Raw genomic sequence first — 21,348 nt, 5'->3', positions numbered from 1 at the left:
CTCCGAGACAAAACCCATGCCGGGTTCACGTGAACACCTGCGCGCAGCCAATCACAGAGCGCGCTGACGGAGTGATCGACGTGACGGCAGCGTCCGGAGCGCCACCCTGACCGGCGCGGAGCCTCCCTGATCCCGCCCCCCGTCTCAGCAGACAGGTTTCATTTGTCCTGTGACAGGTATGGAAGCTCCATTCTGTCAAAAATGTCACTCACTCTACCTTGATTTTTTTTCTTACTGATGGGTTATGTTCATTAGTTCACCACTGTCACTCTCAAAAATGTAATTAACTGAACTTAATTAAAATTAATTATTTAAAAAAACTTATGGAAGCTCATTTATGTCAAAAATGTCACTCAGCCTACCTTTTTATTTAACTTACTTTGTTTTGTTTTTAATGTATGGCTTGTGCTCATTTGTAGGCTACACATTAGTTTACCTCTGTAAGCCTCAAAATTTTAAGTTAATTGAAAATGATTGTTGAAAAAATGATGGAAGCTCAACTGTGTTAAAAATGCCACTCTGTCTGTTGTTAATGTTTTTTTTTTAAAAATGTTACTTCATGGCTGATGCTAATTTGTACACAGTAGTTTACTATTTTGTGTGAAAAAGTGAAAATTTTGACTTAATCAAAACTGATTATTCAATAAAATATGGAAACTCATTTTGGTCAAAAACAGTAAGTCTACTATAATTATTTTTACATATACTCATGATTTGACTTGGTTAAATTTTTCATTTATAAATTGGCTGTCTCAAAATTAGTATTTTTTAAATTTGACTTTTTCCCCACACATTTTTTATTTTATTTTATTTTATTTTTTATTATTGTTTTTAATATTAATTCTGCATCACAGTTTTTTCTTCTTTTTCTGGTGGAAATGGGCCTATATTGTATTAAACTATTCGATTTTGATAAATATATTTTAAAGTCATAGAGAAATGCTGCTGTCGAAGAGACAATCCATAGAAATAATTTAATATTACGACAACAAATCCCAAATCTCTTGTAACAGGAACTGTGATGTTGAGAGTAAATTTAGCTGCAGGAGTCTGCTGGAACGACTTCTCCGCTCTCACATTTCAAATTCCACTCAGCCTCACATTTACAACTACACAAGCTTTTTCACCCAACTTTATCCAAACAAATAAACAACAGAAAATAATATATGTAGTTTTTGATTCTTTGTACCATAAAGAGATAACTTAAAAACACTGAATGCTTCCACAGTCACCGCTGATCGAGGTGATATTGATATTTTCACTTGCTGCAGCTGGCAAATGTTTTCCAAAAGACTTCTGGCACCCAAATGTTTGTCGTGCCACCAGTCACATTTGGGATCAGTCAACAATTGCGGTCAGCTGATAAATTCCAGAGTCCATAACTGTGTCCCAATTCAGGAGTCCAGTGGACAGAGCTGCAGGGAGGTGAACCTCCTCCTGCTCGTCCTCCACAGAGACGACCTGTCCTCACAAACAGCTGACAGCATGTAAACAGTCGCAGAGTTCTGGGACAACCGAGGGAACAGAGCGAGCTGAAACAGAGCTGTCCAACAGCCCGCTCCACAGCCCGCTCCACAGCCCGCTCCAGCGTGGACATGTCCAACAGCCTGCTCCAGCGTGGACATGTCCTACAGCCCACTCCAGCGTGGACATGTCCAACAGCCCGCTCCAGCGTGGACATGTCCAACAGCCCGCTCCAGTGCGTGGACATGTCCAACAGCCCGCTCCAGTGTGGACATGTCCAACAGCCCGCTCCAGCGCGTGGACATGTCCAACAGTCTGCTCCAGCACGTGGACATGTCCAACAGCCCGATCCAGCATATGGACATGCCCAACAGCCCGGTCCAGCGCGACATGTCCAACAGCCTGGTCCAGCGCGCAGACATGTCCAACAGCCCAGTCCAGCGTGGAAATGTCCAACAGCCTGCTCCAGTGCGCAGACATGTCCAGCAGTCCACTCGCACGTGGACATGTCCAACAGCCCGCTCCAGCGCGCAGACTTGTCCAACAACAAGATTTCTTGCAAAATATCTTAATGATTGATGAATTACTGGAGTCATTTTTCACAGACTGATCCCCCAGAGTGACAACGTTGTTGTGTCTCATATTAAAATCAGATAAATAAATGTATTGATCAGTTGTGATTGAAGGCGGTCTGATGTCTGGAGGTTTGTTCCTGTCTTTGCTGCTCTTCTATTATATTTATTTTTCAGCTTGGTGACCTGGTGACCTGATGACCCGAGGGCCCCGCAGGGTTCAGCTGGTCACAGAGTATTTTGGTCTGAAGCTGCTGAGACAGATTTACAGACGGGCAGCTCGAACTACAGAAGAGCATTAGGGCCAGACAGAAAAATCCTTTTGAGAGGAAAAAAAAGTTGAAATGTCGAGAATAATCTTGAAATACACCAAGAAAAAAGTCGAAATGTTAGAAATCTGCTTTTCAAATCACCAGAAAATGAAGGCGTTATCACAAGAAAAATTGGTTTCTTTTTCTCGAGCTATCAAGACAAATAAATCTGTTATCACGAGAAAACCAGCTTTGTTTTCCGGAGTTAACGAGAAAAATACGCTGGTTTCACTTTTGCTTCAGTAAATAAATGTTGCTCTGTGGTCATGCTACAGCACTTTATGTGCTTTTGAATGTTTTTGTGGATTTTTTAAATAAAAAGTGATACTCAATATCTTCCCTATAATTCAGTTTTCTGTCATGATATTCAGTATGAGCACTAGAGGTCCCCCCTCAGTTTGATGATTAGTAGATATGTAGTTTTTATTGTAGCTGCTGACAGTCTGGGATATGTCAGTGTGTGAGTGTAGCTGCTGACAGTCTGGGATATGTCAGTGATCAGCAGCTACATTGACTGTGACAGGTCACCTAGTGGAAATAGCATGTATTTCCTCCATATGCCAAATATGGTCAAAATGACCTCATCAGGTGGAAAATAGTCAAAATGACAAATTCAGAGTCAAAAGCCCAGAATGACACCCAGAAATAATACAAGTCCTGTTTTTCTGCTCTGATGGCTGTGGGATCAAAAATGTCAGTTTGAATGGGTTTCAATGGAGCATTTTTGGACCTGAACAGTCTGAATCTAACTATTTAGTTTCCACAGTGTATTTTAGACTTATTGTAGGAGCTGAGCTGCAAATTCACTGATTACACTCAGATACACAATCTGGACTACAGTTAGGACACATGCATCAACACACACACAGTTATCACAACAGGAAGAAGAAAAGAGACTAAAATGAGACAAACAAAGAAAGTCACATTTGCAGCGTGACATCAGGTTATGTAATTGCATCGGTCAAAAAAAGTCTTATTTTGGCCTCTGTGGACCAAAGTAACAGCCTGCTGAGTTTTTGCGTCTGATCATGTAAATATTTGTTCAGTGACGAAATAACTGAGCGATGAAGTCCAACAGGAGAGACACAGAGGGTTTATGTGAAGTTATACATGCAGTCTCTGATAGGGACTCTGTCCTGGACTGCACCGCCGTATATGTGACCTAAAAACTGTTTCCTAATCAGCGGGACAGAAAGCTGCAGCGGCGAGATAAATGTGATAAATGAATGAATGAAGGCAGGTCAGTCACAGCTGCACACTGTGTTTCAGCTGCGTCCGAACGTCCTGAAACAGCTGGTGACCTGAAGCGAGTGATTATCTCCGACCTGATGAGACCGAACACAGACACACAGTCAGTGTATGACCATTACTACATGCACCTGTGAAGACCTGTAAAAAGGATCATTGGGACACTTGGAGGTGCTTAACCCTTTGAAACCAGAGCAGGTCAGTTTGACAGCTGCCCACCCCCAAAAGAGGGCAAAGCAACTTAAGAAATGCCTCAAAAAATGAACAAAATTGTATTAAAATAACAACCAGAAAATGACCTTTAACCTGCACAGTAAAGAAAAGTAAAATACAACAACCCCAAAGCAAACAAAAACACAAAACAAAAAACATCAAGTGTTAAAATGCCAATTGCATGTTGCCTATATGTATATATAGAGAGAGAAACAGAAGGAGCATTATAGTAGGTACATAGTGTACAGGGTGTGTGTTTTTGTTACGACTGGCTCAAATTTCACACCATAAGAGAAGACACACACCAGGATGGATGCAAAAAAAAACATTTATCTACAAAAGAAAATCAAAGAAAATGACACCAAACACAGAAATGGTGTCAGGGAGTCAGAGAGAATGAGCAGTCACTGATTTAGGCTCTGCCATCAGCTGCTCTCAATCACTAATTAGTCACTGATCAATACTGAGCTGCACCTAAAACAAAGAGTGGCACACATACACACACGTCAGGAGAAAAAAAACAATGCAAAACACACCGTAACCATATATATATATTTATATATTCACTATATATCAGGCGTGTGTGTTTGTAGTAGTTATTGTAGTAGTTATTTTGTACTCCTGCGGGGAGCAGTAATACACGCTGCAGACTCTAAACGGCCATAAAAACAGGCTGAGACCATCTAAACCACCGCGCATGCGCCTGGTCCTGCTCGCCGGGCTATGACGTCACCGTCCTGTCCTTCGAGCTCCTCCTGGTGCAGAGGACCCGGATGTGGCTGGTGTTGGCAGCTAGCTCTCCGGCAGCAGGAAACAGAGGATTTTTATGGCGAAACGGGGCTTAATATAACCGAACAGCGACCCGGAGAGTTTACCGACCGTCTTAGCTTCACCTCGGAGCGGCTGAAAACACAGAGTTTAATCACGGTAAGACGCCGCGCGGCTTTTTTTAGGCGGCTAACGGCAGCTAGCTGTCATGATTAGCTGTCTGACGTTAGCCGTGCTGGTCTGGGCGGAGAGCAGTGATGACTGTTACCTGTCTGAGCGGTGTTTACCCTGAAATACAGGCGGATCTGAAGGGGTTAATATGATGAATCACCTGTAATGAAAGCGTTAACGTCCTGGTGTTTGACTCTGAGAGGCTGCTGCGTGAGTCCGGCTCATTTTAATGCGCAAATCTCACATCAGAAACCAGCTGTCAGCAATAATCACGTTATTATCGTTAAATTATTACATTATCACAGGCTGTGGGGGCAGTAATATTCACCTTTACTGCAGAAAAAATGCTAATAATACCACTGTGTGAAAATACTTCACTACGTGTAAAAATCCTGCATTTAAAGCCTTGATTAAATACAAATGTGTATCATCAAAATGGACTTACCTCTGTGACACCATCAGTTGTTTTTGTGCTGTTGTCAGACACCTTTAACACACGTTAAAAGCTTCGAAACCTGAGAAAAATGATTTGATTTCTCTCATGGAAAACACAGCAGAAACAGGCATTAAGACCCTTAACAGAAATGCAGGGCTCAATGCAAAAGATGACTAAAGAGTGACAATAAACTGAAATTATCAAATAAAAAAGGAAAAATGCCCACAGTAACAATTCTTCTAATTAAATTATAACATAGAAAATATATAAATGTGTTCTTTCTGAAGTCTTTTGGACAGACATTTTGGTTTCGGGATTTTTTTCAGGTAATTGTCTTGTAACTTTATTACTAATTTCTTGCTTATTGACAATTTCTTGTTAAGCTGCTCGTTGCCTTCTTCACACTTTTTTTTGTGTGTGAAAGAGATCACGTGAAAGGGATAAAGTAAAAGTCAGCATGATGCAGTAAAAAAATGTTTTCCTTCCTTCTTCTTTCTGATGTTTTTTGTAATTTTTCAGCTATAGATGTTTCAGGTTTTGCACATTTTAACTTTTTTATACACTTTTATGAGAAATTTATGAGATTTATGAGATTTTTTTTCACGAGATTAGAGTCATGCATTTGCAAGAAAAAAAAATCAATATTTCAAAACCTCAAAAGATTAAACATGTAAATGTAGGAGAAAAAACTCACAAATTTACAAGAATAAACTGTTTTAGTAAAAATGGCAAGCAAAAAGAGAATGAGATTAATGAGTTATACATGTGCGAGAAAAAGAACTGAAAGTCTCCAAGATTAAAGTTATAAATTTATAGTTTGAGAATAAAATATTCTGTAACTGTACGAGAAAAAAACTCATAAATTTAGTCGAAACTCAGGCTGCTGGTGTCACCGTTGCGGTTTTAAATGTGCAGCCGGCCTTCATTCCTCAGTGAAATCTCTGTGCAGCTTCTCCAGGTCACTGATCACAGGCATTGTGCGTCTCAATAGCAAATATTTAAAGACATTTGTTTTCCCCGCTGGACGACACAAAGAGCCTTTTCACGGTTCAGTCAGCGGGCAGAGTCCCGTGTCTTTAATAAAAGCACTAATTATCATCGCGCAGGCAGAGCCGCAGTAATTGGACCAATAGGAGCTGTGTTTGTCTCATCATCATCATCATCGTCGTCAGTGCAGTCAGCCAGGGTTTCACAAGCAATCATGTTGTATTGTATTGTTGTATTATTTTGATGGGATTTTGCCATTAACCCTTTGAAACCTGAATCGACATCAGTTGTCTTGTTCTGTGTTGATCTGACATTCAAAGGCATTAGACCCCTGAGAAGTTACCCAAAAGTTTCAAGAAAATGACCTGTAAATAAGCCAAAAAAAAAAAGAAGAAGAATTCTGTACATAAATATACAATTGCAATAATTATGATTTATAATAATTAGGATTTCATATTGTTTATTAAGACAATTTTATTCAAGAAATTTAAATCACCAATTAACAGATACTTTCTCCAGTCTGATGCATGAGTTGAGACTAATTTTTTTTTTTTACTGTTTTTTTTCCTTTTTCTAAACTGACAATCTGAACATTTACAAAACATCAGGTAAAAGGTACAGCACAGGAAACCAAAAAACCCAAACAAAACATTACGACAACAACAAGCAAACAATATGAGTTAGATTTTTTTATGGGTCCTGATGATGCAGGATGACATCACCAAAACTGTCCAGTCGGTGCCTCCCCTGTCCGTCTGGGTGTTTTCGTGGTTCAGTAAGCGTGTTGAACTGGACTCCGGGTGTCTTTCAGGTTTCCTGTGGGCTGCTGAGCGGAGCGCGGCGGGATGAGCGGAGCGGCTCTGGGCATCGAGATCGTGGTGGTGTTTTTCCTGGCGCTGTTCCTGCTGCACCGCTATGGAGACTTCAAGAAGCAGCAGCGCATGGTGCTGTTCGGCACGCTGCTGGCCTGGTACCTGTGCTTCCTCATCGTCTTTATTTTACCCCTGGACGTCAGCACGGTCAGTACAAACGCAGACGCCGCGTGTCTGTCCCTCAGCGTCATGGGACTCTGTAGAAACCTTTATTGTGTCCTTACAGACCATCTACAAGCAGTGTAAGATAGACCACGAGAAGCACGCCGCCGCACCCACCGTCAGCCTCCTACCATCCAATCACAGCGCAGCTAACACCTCTGTCACGCCCACCAAGAGGTGAGTTTTAAAAGTTATTAAATTAGTACTGCGTTTTCCTCTTCCGGCAGACTCAATGCACAGAGTCATTGTTTTGTTTTAGCATGAAATGATCCCGAATGTATGCGGTATAATAACTGTAATTTTTATACCACGGTGTACCTTTAAACTGGTATACCGCTGCAGCGGCAGGTCGTGGTCAGATTGATCAGAGCCGATCACAGTAGATCGATAGATTTAGCTGCTGCAGAGATAAGTAAAAGCAAACTTTCTGCTGCTTGAGGTGTTCACGTTTTCCATGTGAATGCAGCCTGCTTCATGTAAAGCAGGTAAAAACAATACATAATACTAAAACTTTATGAATAAGTATAGTTTCACTTTTACCACGCTTGGTGCTCTGCTGCTCCGTCTGTGCCCAGAGTACGCTCTGCTGCGAGAGGGATGCAGCTCCAAAAACTAGCTGCATCTTTCTGCAGATGGAAATAACAGAATGAGTGGGAAACCTACAGCTCAGACCTAATTTTCCTCTTCTCTGCGACAGCGTCCCGCAGCCGTGCTACAAGCCGTGGAGCTACATCCCTGATGGCATCATGCCCGTGTTCTGGCGAGTGGTGTACTGGACGTCCCAGTGTCTCACATGGTCCGTATGATGACCACATGATGAGGTTTGTGGTGTTAAAGCCGTTACCGTACTGATGTGTCTCTGTTTTCAGGTTGCTGCTGCCCTTCATGCAGTCCTACGCCCGCTCTGGAGGCTTCTCCATCACCGGGAAAATAAAAACCGCTCTCATAGAGAACGCCATTTACTACGGCACCTACCTGCTCATCTTCGGCTCTCTGCTCATATACGTGGCCGTTCATCCCGAGTTGCACCTGTCCTGGTGAGTGGACGGAGAGGACGGAGATCGTCCCCATTGTTTTTTTGTTTGTTTTTTTGTTTAGTTCTCGCAGAGAAAGGCCTTTAGTCCGAAATTAATTACAAAAAAAGATGGAAGTTGAGACCTGCTACTGAGGGTGGAGGAGAGTGACACTCAGTTTACTGTGTGCCAAATCTGGCCCCCGGTAGGGTCCCTGGTGGCCCCCCAACCATTTTTTATTTCACAATAAAAATGAAGTGATTGACTGGGGATTGTTTTCGTGCTTTTAGTCTCCATGAGGTGTCAGAGAGCATAAAACAGCATCAAAATAGAGCTTGTTGATCAAAAAAAGAGCCAGTGGACGATCCCCCACACCCCCGACAGAGGACACAGCTCCTAAAATACAAAGAAAATAAAAAGAATTCCCCTAAAATTTCCCTAAAATTTTCTAAAATCCTACAAATATTCAAAAAAGGTCTTAAAATTAAAGACACTACAAGTCTCCTAAAATCAGAGAAATGTGCTAAAATCTTAGAAACGCCATAAAATCCTCAAAACTTTCTAAAATTTTAGAAATGTCCTCAAATTCCAGAAACGTCTTAAAATTTAAGAAACCTCCTAAAATCCCTTAAATGTCCTAAGATTCTGGGAACATGTATGGGGCTCCTGCAGCTGGCCCCTGGCCTCATTTTGGGAGAGTGGCCCCCCACTAAAGCCAGTCGGTTATCCCTGCTACAGGAGAAACTAAACTGTCCTCCTGTGTTCCTGTCCTCCTGTGTTCCTGTCCTCCTGTGGTCCTGTCCTCCTGTGGTCCTGTCCTGATGTGCTCCTGTCCTGATGTGCTCCTGTCCTCCTGTGTTCCTGTCCTCCTGTGTTCCTGTCCTCCTGTGTTCCTGTCCTCCTGTGGTTCTGTCCTCCTGTGTTCCTGTCCTCCTGTGTTCCTGTCCTCCTGTGTTCCTGTTCTTATGTGCTCCTGTCCTCCTGCTGCGTCTCAGGTACGAGCTGCAGACCATCGGGATCACGGCGGCGAACACCTGGGGCCTGTTCCTGCTGGTGCTGTTGCTCGGTTACGGTTTGGTGGAGATCCCGCGCTCTTATTGGAACGCCTCCCGACACGGACACCTCCTCATCAAGACCTACTTCAAGGCCGCCAAGCTGATGACGGAGAAGGCGGACGCAGAGGAGAACCTGGAGGACGTCATGGAGGTGGGCGGCAGACGGTAACTGTCACGATGTTTATGTCTTTTCGGTGTTTTTACTGTGACGTCTGTTTTTCTGCAGGAGGTGAGAAAAGTCAACGAGTCCATCAAATACAACCATCCTCTGAGGAAGTACATCGACACCATCCTCCGAAAAGTAAGAGCAACGTTTTAACACCAGCAGCGCTCAGTGTTGTGACTCACTGATCGGATTTATTGATGAGACGTGTCCCCTCAGTGTCCCGTGGATTACCAGGAGAAGATGGGCAGGAACATGGACGACTACGAGGACTTTGACGACAAACAAAACACTTACCCCAGTGAGAAGAGCCTGGTGAAGCTTCACAAACAGGTGAGACCGGTGCAGAGGGACAGAGGCTCGAAGCAGCTGGAGACCGTAAATATCAAATTTCCTGGCTAGGGGCCCCTTACACATTTCAAGGATTTTAGGGTCTTTCTCAGATTTGAGGACATTTCCAGGATTTTAGTACGTTTCTCATATTTTAGGCCATTTCTTTGATTTTAGGACATTTCTTGGATTTTAGGATGTTTCCTGTATTTTAGGATGTTTCTCGGCTTAAAAGGACATTTCTCAGATTTGAGCACATTTCTCTGATTTTAGAAGGTTATAGTATTTTAGGATGTTTCCAGGATTTTAAGATGTTTCTCAGATTTTAGGACATTTCTAGGATTCTTATTTGCCTCAAATTCATGGAAAAGCCCTGGAAATGTATTGGTAAAAGTGTATGAACCCCCGGGTGCCTGGTGGCTTAGTGGATAGAGCAGGTGCCCTATAAATAGAGGCTGTGTCCTCGCTGCAACCGCCGTGGGTTCGATTCCGGCCTCAGCCCTTTGCTGCATGTCACCCCCTTTCACGCTTGTGCTGTCCTATCGATTAAAGGCAAAAACGCCCCAAAGAAATATAAAAAAGTGCATGAACCCTGACAGAAAACAGTAGAGGACCTAAAGCGGAGCCTTGTGGCACACCACAGGTGAGATGAACAGCAGGAGGATCAAGACTGATCTGTGGCTGAGGACGGACTTTATCGGCAGTATTAGAGATGCCGACTGACATCTTGAAATTTAACAAAATGCAGTGGTCTGCCATATCAAAGGCAGCAATGAGGTTTCAGCTAAACCAGTATGGCCACCAGCTTTACTGTTTTATTTACCACAATGAGATCTAAATCCAGATTACATTTTTATGAATGCTGTATAAATTTACCCCAGGTGAGTTTTCCAGGTACCGTGTGTGTGTTTTTGTGTCCAGGTGATCTACGCGGTCCAGAGACACAACAGGACTCGTGTCCAGTGGCAGATCCTCCTGCAGCAGGCCATCCACCTGGAGGATGTCGCCAAGAACGAGACCAGTTCAACCCACCAGTTTGTCCACAGCTTCCCGTCCTCCGAGCCAGCCGGGTGGTTCAGCAGATACGTGTACACACCGACTGTAGGTGGGTTGGACTTCCTGTCGCTGTCATTTCAGTTTTTAACATGAACACAGTTCAGTTAATAAGAAAAAGTGTAAAACTATGAACCAGAAGTTCACAGAAGCCATCCTCTTGTGCGTCAGACATCGCGTTAATTTGTCTTTGTCCTCGGTGTGTGTGTGTGTGTGTGTGTGTGTGTGTGTGTGTGTGCGTGTGCGTGTGCGTGCGTGTGTGCGCGCACGTGCACAGAGTGGTACTGGGAGTGTCTCCTGAAACGCTGGTTTTATCGGCTGCTGTCGGTGGTCCTGACCCTGTTCAGCGTGGCCGTGGTCTGGTCCGAGTGCACCTTCTTCAGCACCCAGCCCGTCCTCTCCCTGTTCGCCGTCTTCATCCAGCTCGCTGAGAGGGACTACAACTACCTGTACATCGAGGTAACACACACACACACACACACACACACACACACACACACACACACACACACACACAGACACACACAGTTCAGTATTCCCGTGTGTCTCTCACGGGTTTTTGCTGACTCCTCTTGTCTCCACCAGATGGCGTGCTTCGTCACCATCTTCTTCCTGTGTACCTGCGTTTACTCCACCGTGTTTCGTATCCGGGTTTTTAACTACTACTACCTGGCCTCCCACCACCAGACCGACGCCTACAGCCTGCAGTTCAGCGGCATGTGAGTCACAGCAAGTTACACAACGACAAGTAACTTTAAATTTTAGTTTCCAGTTTCTGACTGAACTGTTTATGAAGTCAGTTTACAAAACAGTAAAAGACAGAAAAACATGTGTCAGAACTCATTAAAAATTAGAAGTAGAATTATACATGAAAGATAATACATGTAAATTACAATGAAATTTAAAAAATGAATTCGATCAAATTAATACATTAAAATAATAAATTAAATGAATTTTAAAAAATAAGTGAAAACAGAATAAAATAAGATAAAGGCACCAATACAAAGATAATAACACACAAGTCAAACCAACAAAATAAGATAAAACAATAGATAAACCAATAAGTGAGTAAAAGAAAACGCACAGTTGAGTTAAAACAAATACATATATACATACATGTACAGAGACATCTCCAAAAAAAGTAACTTCAGAGCTTCACGAAAGAAAAAGAGCAGCCGACATAAATACAGACGGGGGAAGAATTTAACGCTGTAAAATAGAGTTAAATAAAAATAAAAGTGGATGATAAATGACACAAAGGTGGGACTGAACAGGTGAGCTGCTTTTAAAACAACTCAATTATTTAAAAAAAAATAGATGAAAGAAGAGGAAGAAAAAATGAGGAAGAGGAACAGAAAATGAATCTGCCTAAATCACATACGTAACGCTGAGCTGCACAGACGGAGGTCACTTTGGCGGCTTCAGCTGAGAGCTGACGCCCGTCTGTGTGACAGGAAGTCAGATAATAAATGGTGTTTGATGCAGACTGTTGAACCTGCAGGTTGTTCTGTCGTCTGACGCCTCCTCTCTGTCTCAACTTCCTGGGTTTGATCCACATGGACACGGCCATCTCCCACCAGGACAAGGAGCCGACTGCGTACACGTCCGTGAGTCACCGTCACACTGAGACACGCTGAGACACGCTGAGACACGCTGAGACACACTGAGACACGCTGAGACACGCTGAGACACACTGAGAAACGCTGAGACACACAGAGACACGCTGAGACACTCTGAGACACACTGAAACACGCTGAGACATGCTGAGACACTCTGAAACACTCTGAGACACACTGAGACACGCTGAGACACGCTGAGACACGCTGAGACACGCTGAGACACGCTGAGACACACTGAGACACACTGAAACACTCTGAAACACTCTGAGACACGCTGAGACACACTGAAACACTCTGAAACACTCTGAGACACGCTGAGACACACTGAAACACTCTGAAACACTCTGAGACACGCTGAGACACACTGAAACACGCTGAGACACACTGAAACACGCTGAGACACGCTGAGACACACTGAAACACGCTGAGACACAGAGACACACTGAGACATGCTGAGACACACTGAAACACTCTGAGACACGCTGAGACACGCTGAGACACACTGAGACACACTGAGACACGCTGAGACACACTGAGACACTCTGAAACACTCTGAGACACGCTGAGACACGCTGAGACACACTGAAACACGCTGAGACACACTGAAACACGCTGAGACACGCTGAGACACACTGAAACACGCTGAGACACAGAGACACGCTGAGACACACTGAGACATGCTGAGACACGCTGAAACACGCTGAGACACACTGAGACACACTGAGACACTGAGACACTCTGAGACATGCTGAGACACACTGAGACACTGAGACATACTGAGACACTCTGAAACACACTGAAACGCTGGAACACGCTGAGGTGGTGACACACGGTGTTGAGCGGTCTGACTGCGTGTGTTTCAGATCATGGGATCGATGCGTGTCCTCTCTTTCATCGCTAACGGCTTCTACATCTATTACCCCATGCTGATCGTGATCCTCTGCATCGCCACCTACTTCAGGTCAGTTTCAGCACTCAGTGATGTTTTTCCCTCACGAGAACAGAAAAATGAAAAATGAAATAATCTAAAGTGCGTGTGTGTGTGTGTGTGTGTAGGTATATGTGTGTGTGTGTGTGTGTGTGTGTAGGTATGTGTGTGTGTGTGTGTGTGTAGGTATATGTGTGTGTGTGTGTGTGTGTGTGTGTGTGTGTGTGTGTAGGTATATGTGTGTGTGTGTGTGTGTAGGTATATGTGTGTTTATATGTATGTGCATATGTACATCCACATGTTAAAGACACAAAGTAATAAATAAAAAAGTAAATAATGCAAAAATAAAATATATAAAAGGAAAAATAAATGTGGAAATATATATGAAGATAATTGATGTATTTAGATCAACAGACTTCACAACAACAGATGTGAGTGTTTTTGTGTTCGGGGTGAAGTGGCGGTTTCAGCTCTGCCGCTGTGTGCTGCTGCTCACCGTCAGTCGCTGAGCTTTCCTGTTTATTTCTCTCCAGTTTGGGGACTCGCTGCCTGAACCTTCTGGGCTTCCAGCAGTTTGTGGGTGACAGCGAGATGACGTCGGACCTGATCGACGAGGGCAAGGAGCTGATCCGCCGCGGTAATGACGCTCTCAGTAACGCAGCGCGGCGGCGTGTTCAGCGCTGAGGATAACCTCTAAACATGTTTGTTTTTTACAGAGAAAAGGAAGCGGCAGAGGATTGAAGACGGAGAGAACCGACGCAGAGTGAGTAACCGTCAGGCTCCGAATAACCACGCACACTTTTATTTAACCCTCAAAAACCCAGAACGACATCACTTTTCTGTGCTGCTTTCAGACACCTTTCACAAATATTTGAATCTTTGAAACCTCTGCAAGCTGCTGATTTTTTGTTCTGAAAAAGACAATGAACAACTTGGCAAGAAATGTTTCGTAAATTAAAAAAAAAATTGAAAAATAAATTTAAAAGCTAGTGAAAAATCTCTTAAAGTAAACTAGATTTAATTAATCGGCTTGTTATTGTAAATTATTTTACACAGTTTTTTGTTTGTTTGTTCTGTATTTAGTTAGTTATGCATTTTTAAAGAAAACAAATTGGTAGTTTCTACAAACATTTTAGCTAATTGTTTGAGTTTTGTTTTGTTATTTATTTATTTATTTAGTTAGTTATGCATTTTTAAAGTATTTTTTTGGTACTTTCTACAATTTTTTTTAGCGACTTTTAGGGTCATTTCTTCATTTGCCTTTTTCCCATATTTCCTGAAGAAATCAAGCCAGTTTTCTCACGTCTCAAAGAGCTTTAAAAACGAGTAAAAGAACCTTAAAATCTGCTCTGAAATTCAAACATACTTGTTTGTGCTTTGAGGAATAATCTCTTTAATCAGACACCTGACGAAAGCTTTTAGAGGTCACATGATGAGTTTCACGGAGATCGCCTGTGTGCAGTCGACCTGCTGCTGTTTCACTGTCAGTGTGTGTGCGTGTGTGCGTGCGTGCGTGTGTGTGCGTGTGCATGTGCATGTGCGTGCGTGCGTGCGCGTGCAGGAGTGGAAGGAGCGTTATGGGAACCAGAGGGAGGACTACACGGCGAGGAACAGGAGCAGCCATGAGATGAAGGAGACCAGTTACTCCGACTCGGTGGCACCCGCCAACAGCAGACGTGAGTCGTCACTTCAGCACGTCGCCAAACAAAAGGTGAATCTGACCTTTGTGTCGCGTAGAGAAATGACGCTGTGTGTGTTGAACAGAGGCGAAATATTCCCGCTCGGGGACTCGCTCAGAGAGGGACTGCATCGAGCTGCTGCAGGACGCCGAACCGTTAGACTTCAACGCCGACTCTCTGACGGACGACCCGCTGGACGCGGACTCGGGCAGGTAAACACGACTTCTTCCCTCCATACCTACAAAAATCCACCTTTAAAGCAAGCATCACATTTTAGAGCGTCCTTTCATTGCAATCAAGTTTTCAGACTTTTCCAGCAGCCTTCAGTCTTTACAGGAAGTCACAGAAACACAAATCCTGTTAGATTTTATTCAGATTTATTAAAATCTCATCAGATCAGTTTGTTCAGTCTTCAGTTACTGTGACACAGTAACTGCACCTGTTACCCTCAAACCACAGAAATAAATCAAATGAATTCATTAAACTGATAAAGCCGACAGTCAGGGCTTCACCTCTGTACAGATGGTGTTTTAAGAAAAAAAATGTAATAGAAATAATGATGATGATAATAATAATAATAATAATAATAATAATAATGATGATAATAATAATCTTGCAGCGTTCATTCATAAAATGCAGTTCAAAGCTCTTTACATGAGAGACATTAAAACCTAACAATATATCGAAATACATTTATAAACATTAAAATATATAAAAAAGTTTAAAAAAGGATGAGTGAATGAATAAAAACCTAACTAAATAAGTAAATAAAAATGATACAAAATCAAATAAATAAAATCATTATAAAACACATAAATACTGTCAGTAAGTTAACAAATAGCTTTACATGTGAAAACAGTATAGAAATATATTTATAAACATCAAAAGTAATTAGAAAGAATCAGTGCATAAATAAATGAATAAATACAAATATAATTAAATTAAACAAAATTAAATGTAAATAGAATCTGACGAAATTAATGGAAATAAAATAAAATCTGATTTTGCGCTCTGTGTGACACGTGTGTGTTTTCAGTTGTGTGTTTTGTATTTCTCAGACACGCAGGAGGACGATATCTGTCCATGTCGTCGTCTCGGAGCCGAATATTCGACGACGTCTGAAGGGGAGCCGATAACCGCACGCCGCCGTCAACAGGAAGTGAATGTATCACATGACCTCACCCTCCCAGCTCACTGGCTGTCTCCTCTCCCGGGATGCATGGTAACTAAAAACAGTGACGTCTTCTGGAAATGTCTTTGCGTCACGGCTCTTCACGTCACGGCTCGGCTGCGGGCCAACGGAGGCGCCATGAAGGAATATTACGGTTACACAAACCCTCCCGAACTTCCTGTTTGAGCTGCATGTCGATTCGTCACTTTAACGAAAGGTTCAATGAAGGTCCACCGACTCCACTTTATTTATATTTTTATTCTCTAAGTGTTGTAGATTTATTTATTGATGTGTCAGGATAGAGACGTCATTGATTAACCTGATTTATAGCTGATCATCGGCTGCATCTGATTTCATTCTCATAGATATTGATCACATCTGATCAAATCCAATCATGGAAGAAGCAGCTCCCACACCGAAGCTAATAAAATATAATAATGAAATAAATTATATAATTAGAATCTAGTTTAATCTCTACTGAATATTTAATGTTGCAAAAAATAATTTAAAGAATTATCATATTTAAAGCATTGGGAGTATTTTACTTTGAAAACCATCCATCTGAATTTATGTGGTTTGAATTTTCCTCTGAGAAAAATATTCAGATGTAAAATGTGTTTTTTGCCCAAATTCAGTCATTTTCAGATCGTCTAAAAAAAAAAAAAAAAATCAGTGTCTCAACTCATCAAATCAACTCATCTGTAACAATCAACTAAATTCTGTAACAATCAACTAAATTTATCACCAAGGAATATTTAATTTTATAAAAATAATTAGATAATGCATTATACTGAAAGCATCTAAGTAGTTTGAATTTCCCTCTTAGAAAAAAAAATCAGACGGAATTTTTAGCATTTTTTTGCTTAAATTCAGTCATTTTAAAATCAACTTTGAAAAAAAATATCCACATCAGTGGTAGTCGTGGCCGAAGGTGTTTTGTTTTCCGGTTTTCCGTCTCAGTCTTGTAGAGGCGACATCTGAAGGACGACTTGAGGCAATTTCTTCAAATTTGGCACAAACATCCATTTAGACTGAACGTCACTGAGCACGTTCCTGACGGGATTTTAGAAAAAGTCAAATTATTGTGTTAGTTTGACTAAAACTGGACTGAAAAGGTAAAGCAGCTTTATTTGTAGATAACACTTCATACAGCGGACATTTCAAAGTGCTTTACGGAGCAATAAAATAGAAATCATAATAAAGGATACAGAATTACAATAAATGTAAAGACAGAATATATAAAAGGTAACAATAATTACCAAATATTTAAAAAAATAAAAATTAAAAAAATCACTGTTAAAAATGGCAAAAATTAAATCCATGTAAACATGTTCGTCTGACTGAAATCAGACTACATTTTAATTTCTCAGAATCGCACAAATACACCCAGATAATGCCGTTGGATGTCGATTTATCCGATCATGTTTGCGCCGCAGTCTGACTTTTAACCGTCCGAGGCGTTGTGAGCGCTCCCAGTCGCCGCCGCAAACCGGAAAGTCAAACAGCATAAATTCATAGACGAAAGCCAGAAAACCAAAATTTAATTTTCTTAATTGTGAACTTCTATAGATATCAACCACATATTGTAAACTCAGACAGGTGGCTTTCAAAATAAGATAACTTCAGTGGTGTTTATATTTAGAAGTGATTAAATGTCAGTAACAATCAGCTGCTTATTAGATTATTAATAGTTTAGTTATTATTTGCCTCCACACTCCTTAGTGTCAGTTAAAGAGCGCAAGTTTTGAGTTTGGAAACGATTATTGTGATCTCATCTGAAGCTGTTTTTTATTTTCTGCTCGAATGGTTCCAGATGTGCCATTTTTTAAAATAATTTAAAATAACCTCACACTGAAAATGTTTTTCTCAGCCCTCCGTGATCTGTAAATACAAACTAAGACGGACAGAAGTGACCTTTAAAGGACCATACCAGTGTGTTTGTTTGCACAACTTATTTAACCCTTTGAAACCTGGATCAACACCAGTCTTCACAAATGTTTAAACCTTTAAATGTGAGCAATTTCATTTCTTTTGAAAACATGGGGGAAAAAAACAATGAGCAACTTTGCAAATTGCAAGAAAGAAATTAGGAAAAGTTGATATGAAAATAAACAGAAAATCAGTTTAAAAAAAACAATAAAATGAAAAACCACATGAACAATTAAACAAACAGAAATAAATTTGTGAATTAAATGAAGACAAAAAGAGCGAAATACACAGAGAAATAGTTAGAAAATAATTATTAGATAATGATTCTTTATTATATTTATATTTTAAGTGAATTATTTTCATTTTAGCATTTTTTAACCTTTTTCTTTTTTGTGTGTTAGAATTTTTGGCTAATTTTTCTTGTATTTTTTTGCATTAATTCTTTGGGTCGTTTCTTGTGTAGTTGTTGATTGCCTTCCTCCCATGTTTTTTAAAAGATTAAGCCAGTTTGCTCAGGTTTGGAGGGGTTAATCTTTGCATCTCGGCTGATGTGTGTTTAAAGCTGTAGAGTTTAATAATGTGTTTGTCACAGTTTCTTTCCATTCAGTTCACCGCAGTGTGAATTCAGCTTGAAGGAACAGTTCAACATTTCGGTAAATCCTCTTTGTCTGTACCGTAAACATGAAGCTACAGCCAGGAGCTGGTTAGCGTAGCGTAGCATAAAGACTGTAAACGGATGGGAACGGCTAGCCTGGCTCTGTCCGAAGCCACGTTGGCCTCGGGAAATGTTACGGGCCACGTTTGAATCACCGTAAACGTGTTGAGGCGGTTCCAGGTGTGGCCCTTTACATGTTTCAGCGTTTTGGTGCAGATGAAGAGATCCTGCTGGCGGGTTCGGCTCACGAGGAGGAAACTGACCTGAGAACAGCGACTGTAAGTGTAAATATGTACGATATGACCTTTTTGTACTATACGGGCTGATTATTGATCCCCTGAAGGTGAGACTTTGTATTTATTGTGTTTCCTGCAGCCTCCTCCTCCTCACACTGTACGTTTCCTGATCTGCTGATGATGTTTTTTGTTCTCTGTATTTATTGATCTCAGCACAGAGTCGATATTTAACTCGTTGATCTCTGTTGTAGTGAATTATTAGGAGAAAAACATGATGTGTGTGTTACTCTGCTGCCAGTGTTGTGTCAATAAATATGATCATAGTGTTTCTGACTCTGTGGTCTCTTCATTATCAGTCTGCTGTTTCACAGGTGCTGCTTGGCCACTGGGAAGTCTGGGATTCTCCCAATAACAGCAGCAGCCTGGAACAGAAACTGAAAGCACCCCGGCTGCAAGGGTTAAAATCTCACACTCATTTAACGTGGATAGAAAAAGGAAATCAGCGGCGGATGGTGCAGAGAAAGTGCTGAAAAAAATGCTTTGTTGGTATATGCTGCACAGATATTTATTTAAAGGTCCAATGAGTAGGATTTATCATATATTATACAGCATTTGTATAGTTATAAAAAACCTGGAAAAGTTATGGAATTTGCAAATACAAATTTTTAAGCCTGGAAAAATTTTGGGAAACTAAAGTTTTGAAAAAGTCATGGGATTTTGTTTCCTAAACCTGTAAAATAACACGATGTGCTTTTCAAGTGCAATTTCAATTTATATATATATATATATATATATATATATATATATATATATATATATATATATATATATATATATATATATAATTTTTTTTTTTTACAGTTTATTGCTGTAATAAGTGGTGACATTTTGGGTTTGGGTAAATGTCACAACTTGTCACAAACGTTTTTCTAAAAATAAATAAATGAAATAAAAATCACCATTTATAAATTTAAAAATCTTTGGATTTTTTTTAAACCCAAATTTTTCTTAAAAACTCACCAAAAGGGCTATTGAAAAAATCACCAAAAACTAAAAAGGAAAAAAATACGTCTTTAAAAGTCAGCAAGGATTTTTAAGAATTAAAAATGTCCCAAATAAAGAAAAACTCCAACACACATACTTTTGTAGGCAGTAAAATAAATACAAAATACAGCCATGTAAAGTTAAAATAAACTCACTTAAGCTGTTTATTTCAGATCTTTAAAAAAGGCTTATCTATTAATTAATTTTAAAAAAATGCGTAGTTATTTACAGACTTAACATGGACTCAAATGGCATTTTAATTGGACACAAACTGACAAATCAAACCTTCATAACGGCCCGGAACCGGACGGAACCGGTTTTAACCGGTTTAAACTGGTTTTGCTAACGGTCTCTGGCTGCAGTCTCTAATTATATTTCTACATGTTGTTTTAGCTGCTTTATTCTGGGAGACAGATGGTTTTATTTGCCCAGTCAGTTGTGCCTTTAATCCCGCAGGAATAATACCAATTTTTGGGACAAATTGTGCTTTTTTACTGTTTTTTAATAAACCCGTTTTTGACCCTAATTGTAGCTAATACCATCGTGTGAGCCACAGGCTAACGTTAGCTTAGCTACATGTCAACAGTTGATGTTAGCGGAGAATTAAAGTCCATAACTTCGGTTAACCGGGATTAAAGTCACCTGGTTGGAGTCGTGCTGTAAACTACCGAAGGTAACTACGTTTGTGTATATTTTAATATTGTAATTAATAATTCGGTGTAATTTGTAAAAAGTTTTTTTATGCTAACCATGATTAGCTTGTTAGCATTCTCCGGCGCTAACCGCGATTAGCCCGTTAGCATGTTGGTAGCGTTAGCTGTCAGTGTGTTCGTGGTCCAGAATTTGTGTTTGATGAAGCTAAAACTGCTTATGTGTGATTAAAATGACTGAGGAGACATTTGTCCTCATTAGACAGAGAGGACCATGAAGCTGTCCTTGGACCCTGTGAGGACTCGATGTCTCTGCTGCTGTTTGACTGTCTCTGCCCGAAAATCTGCAGCTTTTCTCGTCCTGCATCTTCCCCCTCAGGCTGCAGGTAACAAACCATAGACTTACCTGTACAAACACGAAATTATATGTGTTTTATTTTGTACTTTGGCCATTAGCTCTAAAACCAGGACTCATAGTTTGTTCTATCACCCTTTTTTCCTTTTTTCCTTTAGTGTCAGCTTGCAAGATAGTGACTTTCTAAACTGTTCAGGTCCAAAAATGCTCCATTGAAACCCATTCAAACTGACATTTTTGATCCCACAGCCATCAGAGCAGAAA

The 21,348-nt window shown here is 40.9% G+C and overlaps 1 protein-coding gene and 1 long non-coding RNA gene across 2 annotated transcripts; both read left to right on the top strand.

Moving 5' to 3' along the window:
- The first annotated feature begins 42 nt into the window (after nucleotides 1-42).
- LOC148186251 (uncharacterized) lies at nucleotides 43-2,693 on the top strand. Its single transcript, XR_015775082.1, has 2 exons — nucleotides 43-176; nucleotides 1,399-2,693. It is a non-coding gene; the product is annotated as an uncharacterized LOC148186251 (long non-coding RNA).
- A 1,649-nt stretch (nucleotides 2,694-4,342) lies between these two features.
- On the top strand, nucleotides 4,343-19,361 carry lmbrd2b (LMBR1 domain containing 2b). Its single transcript, XM_042509399.2, has 18 exons — nucleotides 4,343-4,735; nucleotides 6,982-7,189; nucleotides 7,269-7,381; nucleotides 7,902-8,000; nucleotides 8,074-8,241; nucleotides 9,213-9,423; nucleotides 9,499-9,573; nucleotides 9,655-9,768; nucleotides 10,687-10,870; nucleotides 11,096-11,277; nucleotides 11,404-11,537; nucleotides 12,320-12,425; nucleotides 13,301-13,398; nucleotides 13,899-14,002; nucleotides 14,082-14,128; nucleotides 14,927-15,041; nucleotides 15,130-15,256; nucleotides 16,103-19,361. Exons 2-18 carry the CDS (start codon nucleotides 7,016-7,018, stop codon nucleotides 16,164-16,166), a joined length of 2,115 nt encoding a protein of 704 aa, XP_042365333.2. The 5' UTR covers nucleotides 4,343-4,735; nucleotides 6,982-7,015; the 3' UTR covers nucleotides 16,167-19,361.
- The last annotated feature ends 1,987 nt before the right edge of the window (nucleotides 19,362-21,348 follow it).

This window comes from Plectropomus leopardus, chromosome 20 (genome assembly GCF_026936395.1).
Source record: "Plectropomus leopardus strain MGB_pleo_1.0 chromosome 20, ASM2693639v1, whole genome shotgun sequence".
Classification (NCBI taxonomy): domain Eukaryota; kingdom Metazoa; phylum Chordata; class Actinopteri; order Perciformes; family Serranidae; genus Plectropomus; species Plectropomus leopardus.
This window is presented reverse-complemented; position numbering and strand designations above follow the sequence as displayed.

Excerpts from the sequence above, each read along its gene's own strand:
- lmbrd2b (XM_042509399.2), top strand. The coding sequence starts at position 7,016 with ATGAGCGGAGCGGCTCTGGGCATCGAGATCGTGGTGGTGTTTTTCCTG. Across the intron at positions 8,242-9,212 it reads CCCGAGTTGCACCTGTCCTG|GTACGAGCTGCAGACCATCG; the intron begins GTGAGTGGACGG and ends GCTGCGTCTCAG. Across the intron at positions 9,769-10,686 it reads TGGTGAAGCTTCACAAACAG|GTGATCTACGCGGTCCAGAG; the intron begins GTGAGACCGGTG and ends TTTTGTGTCCAG.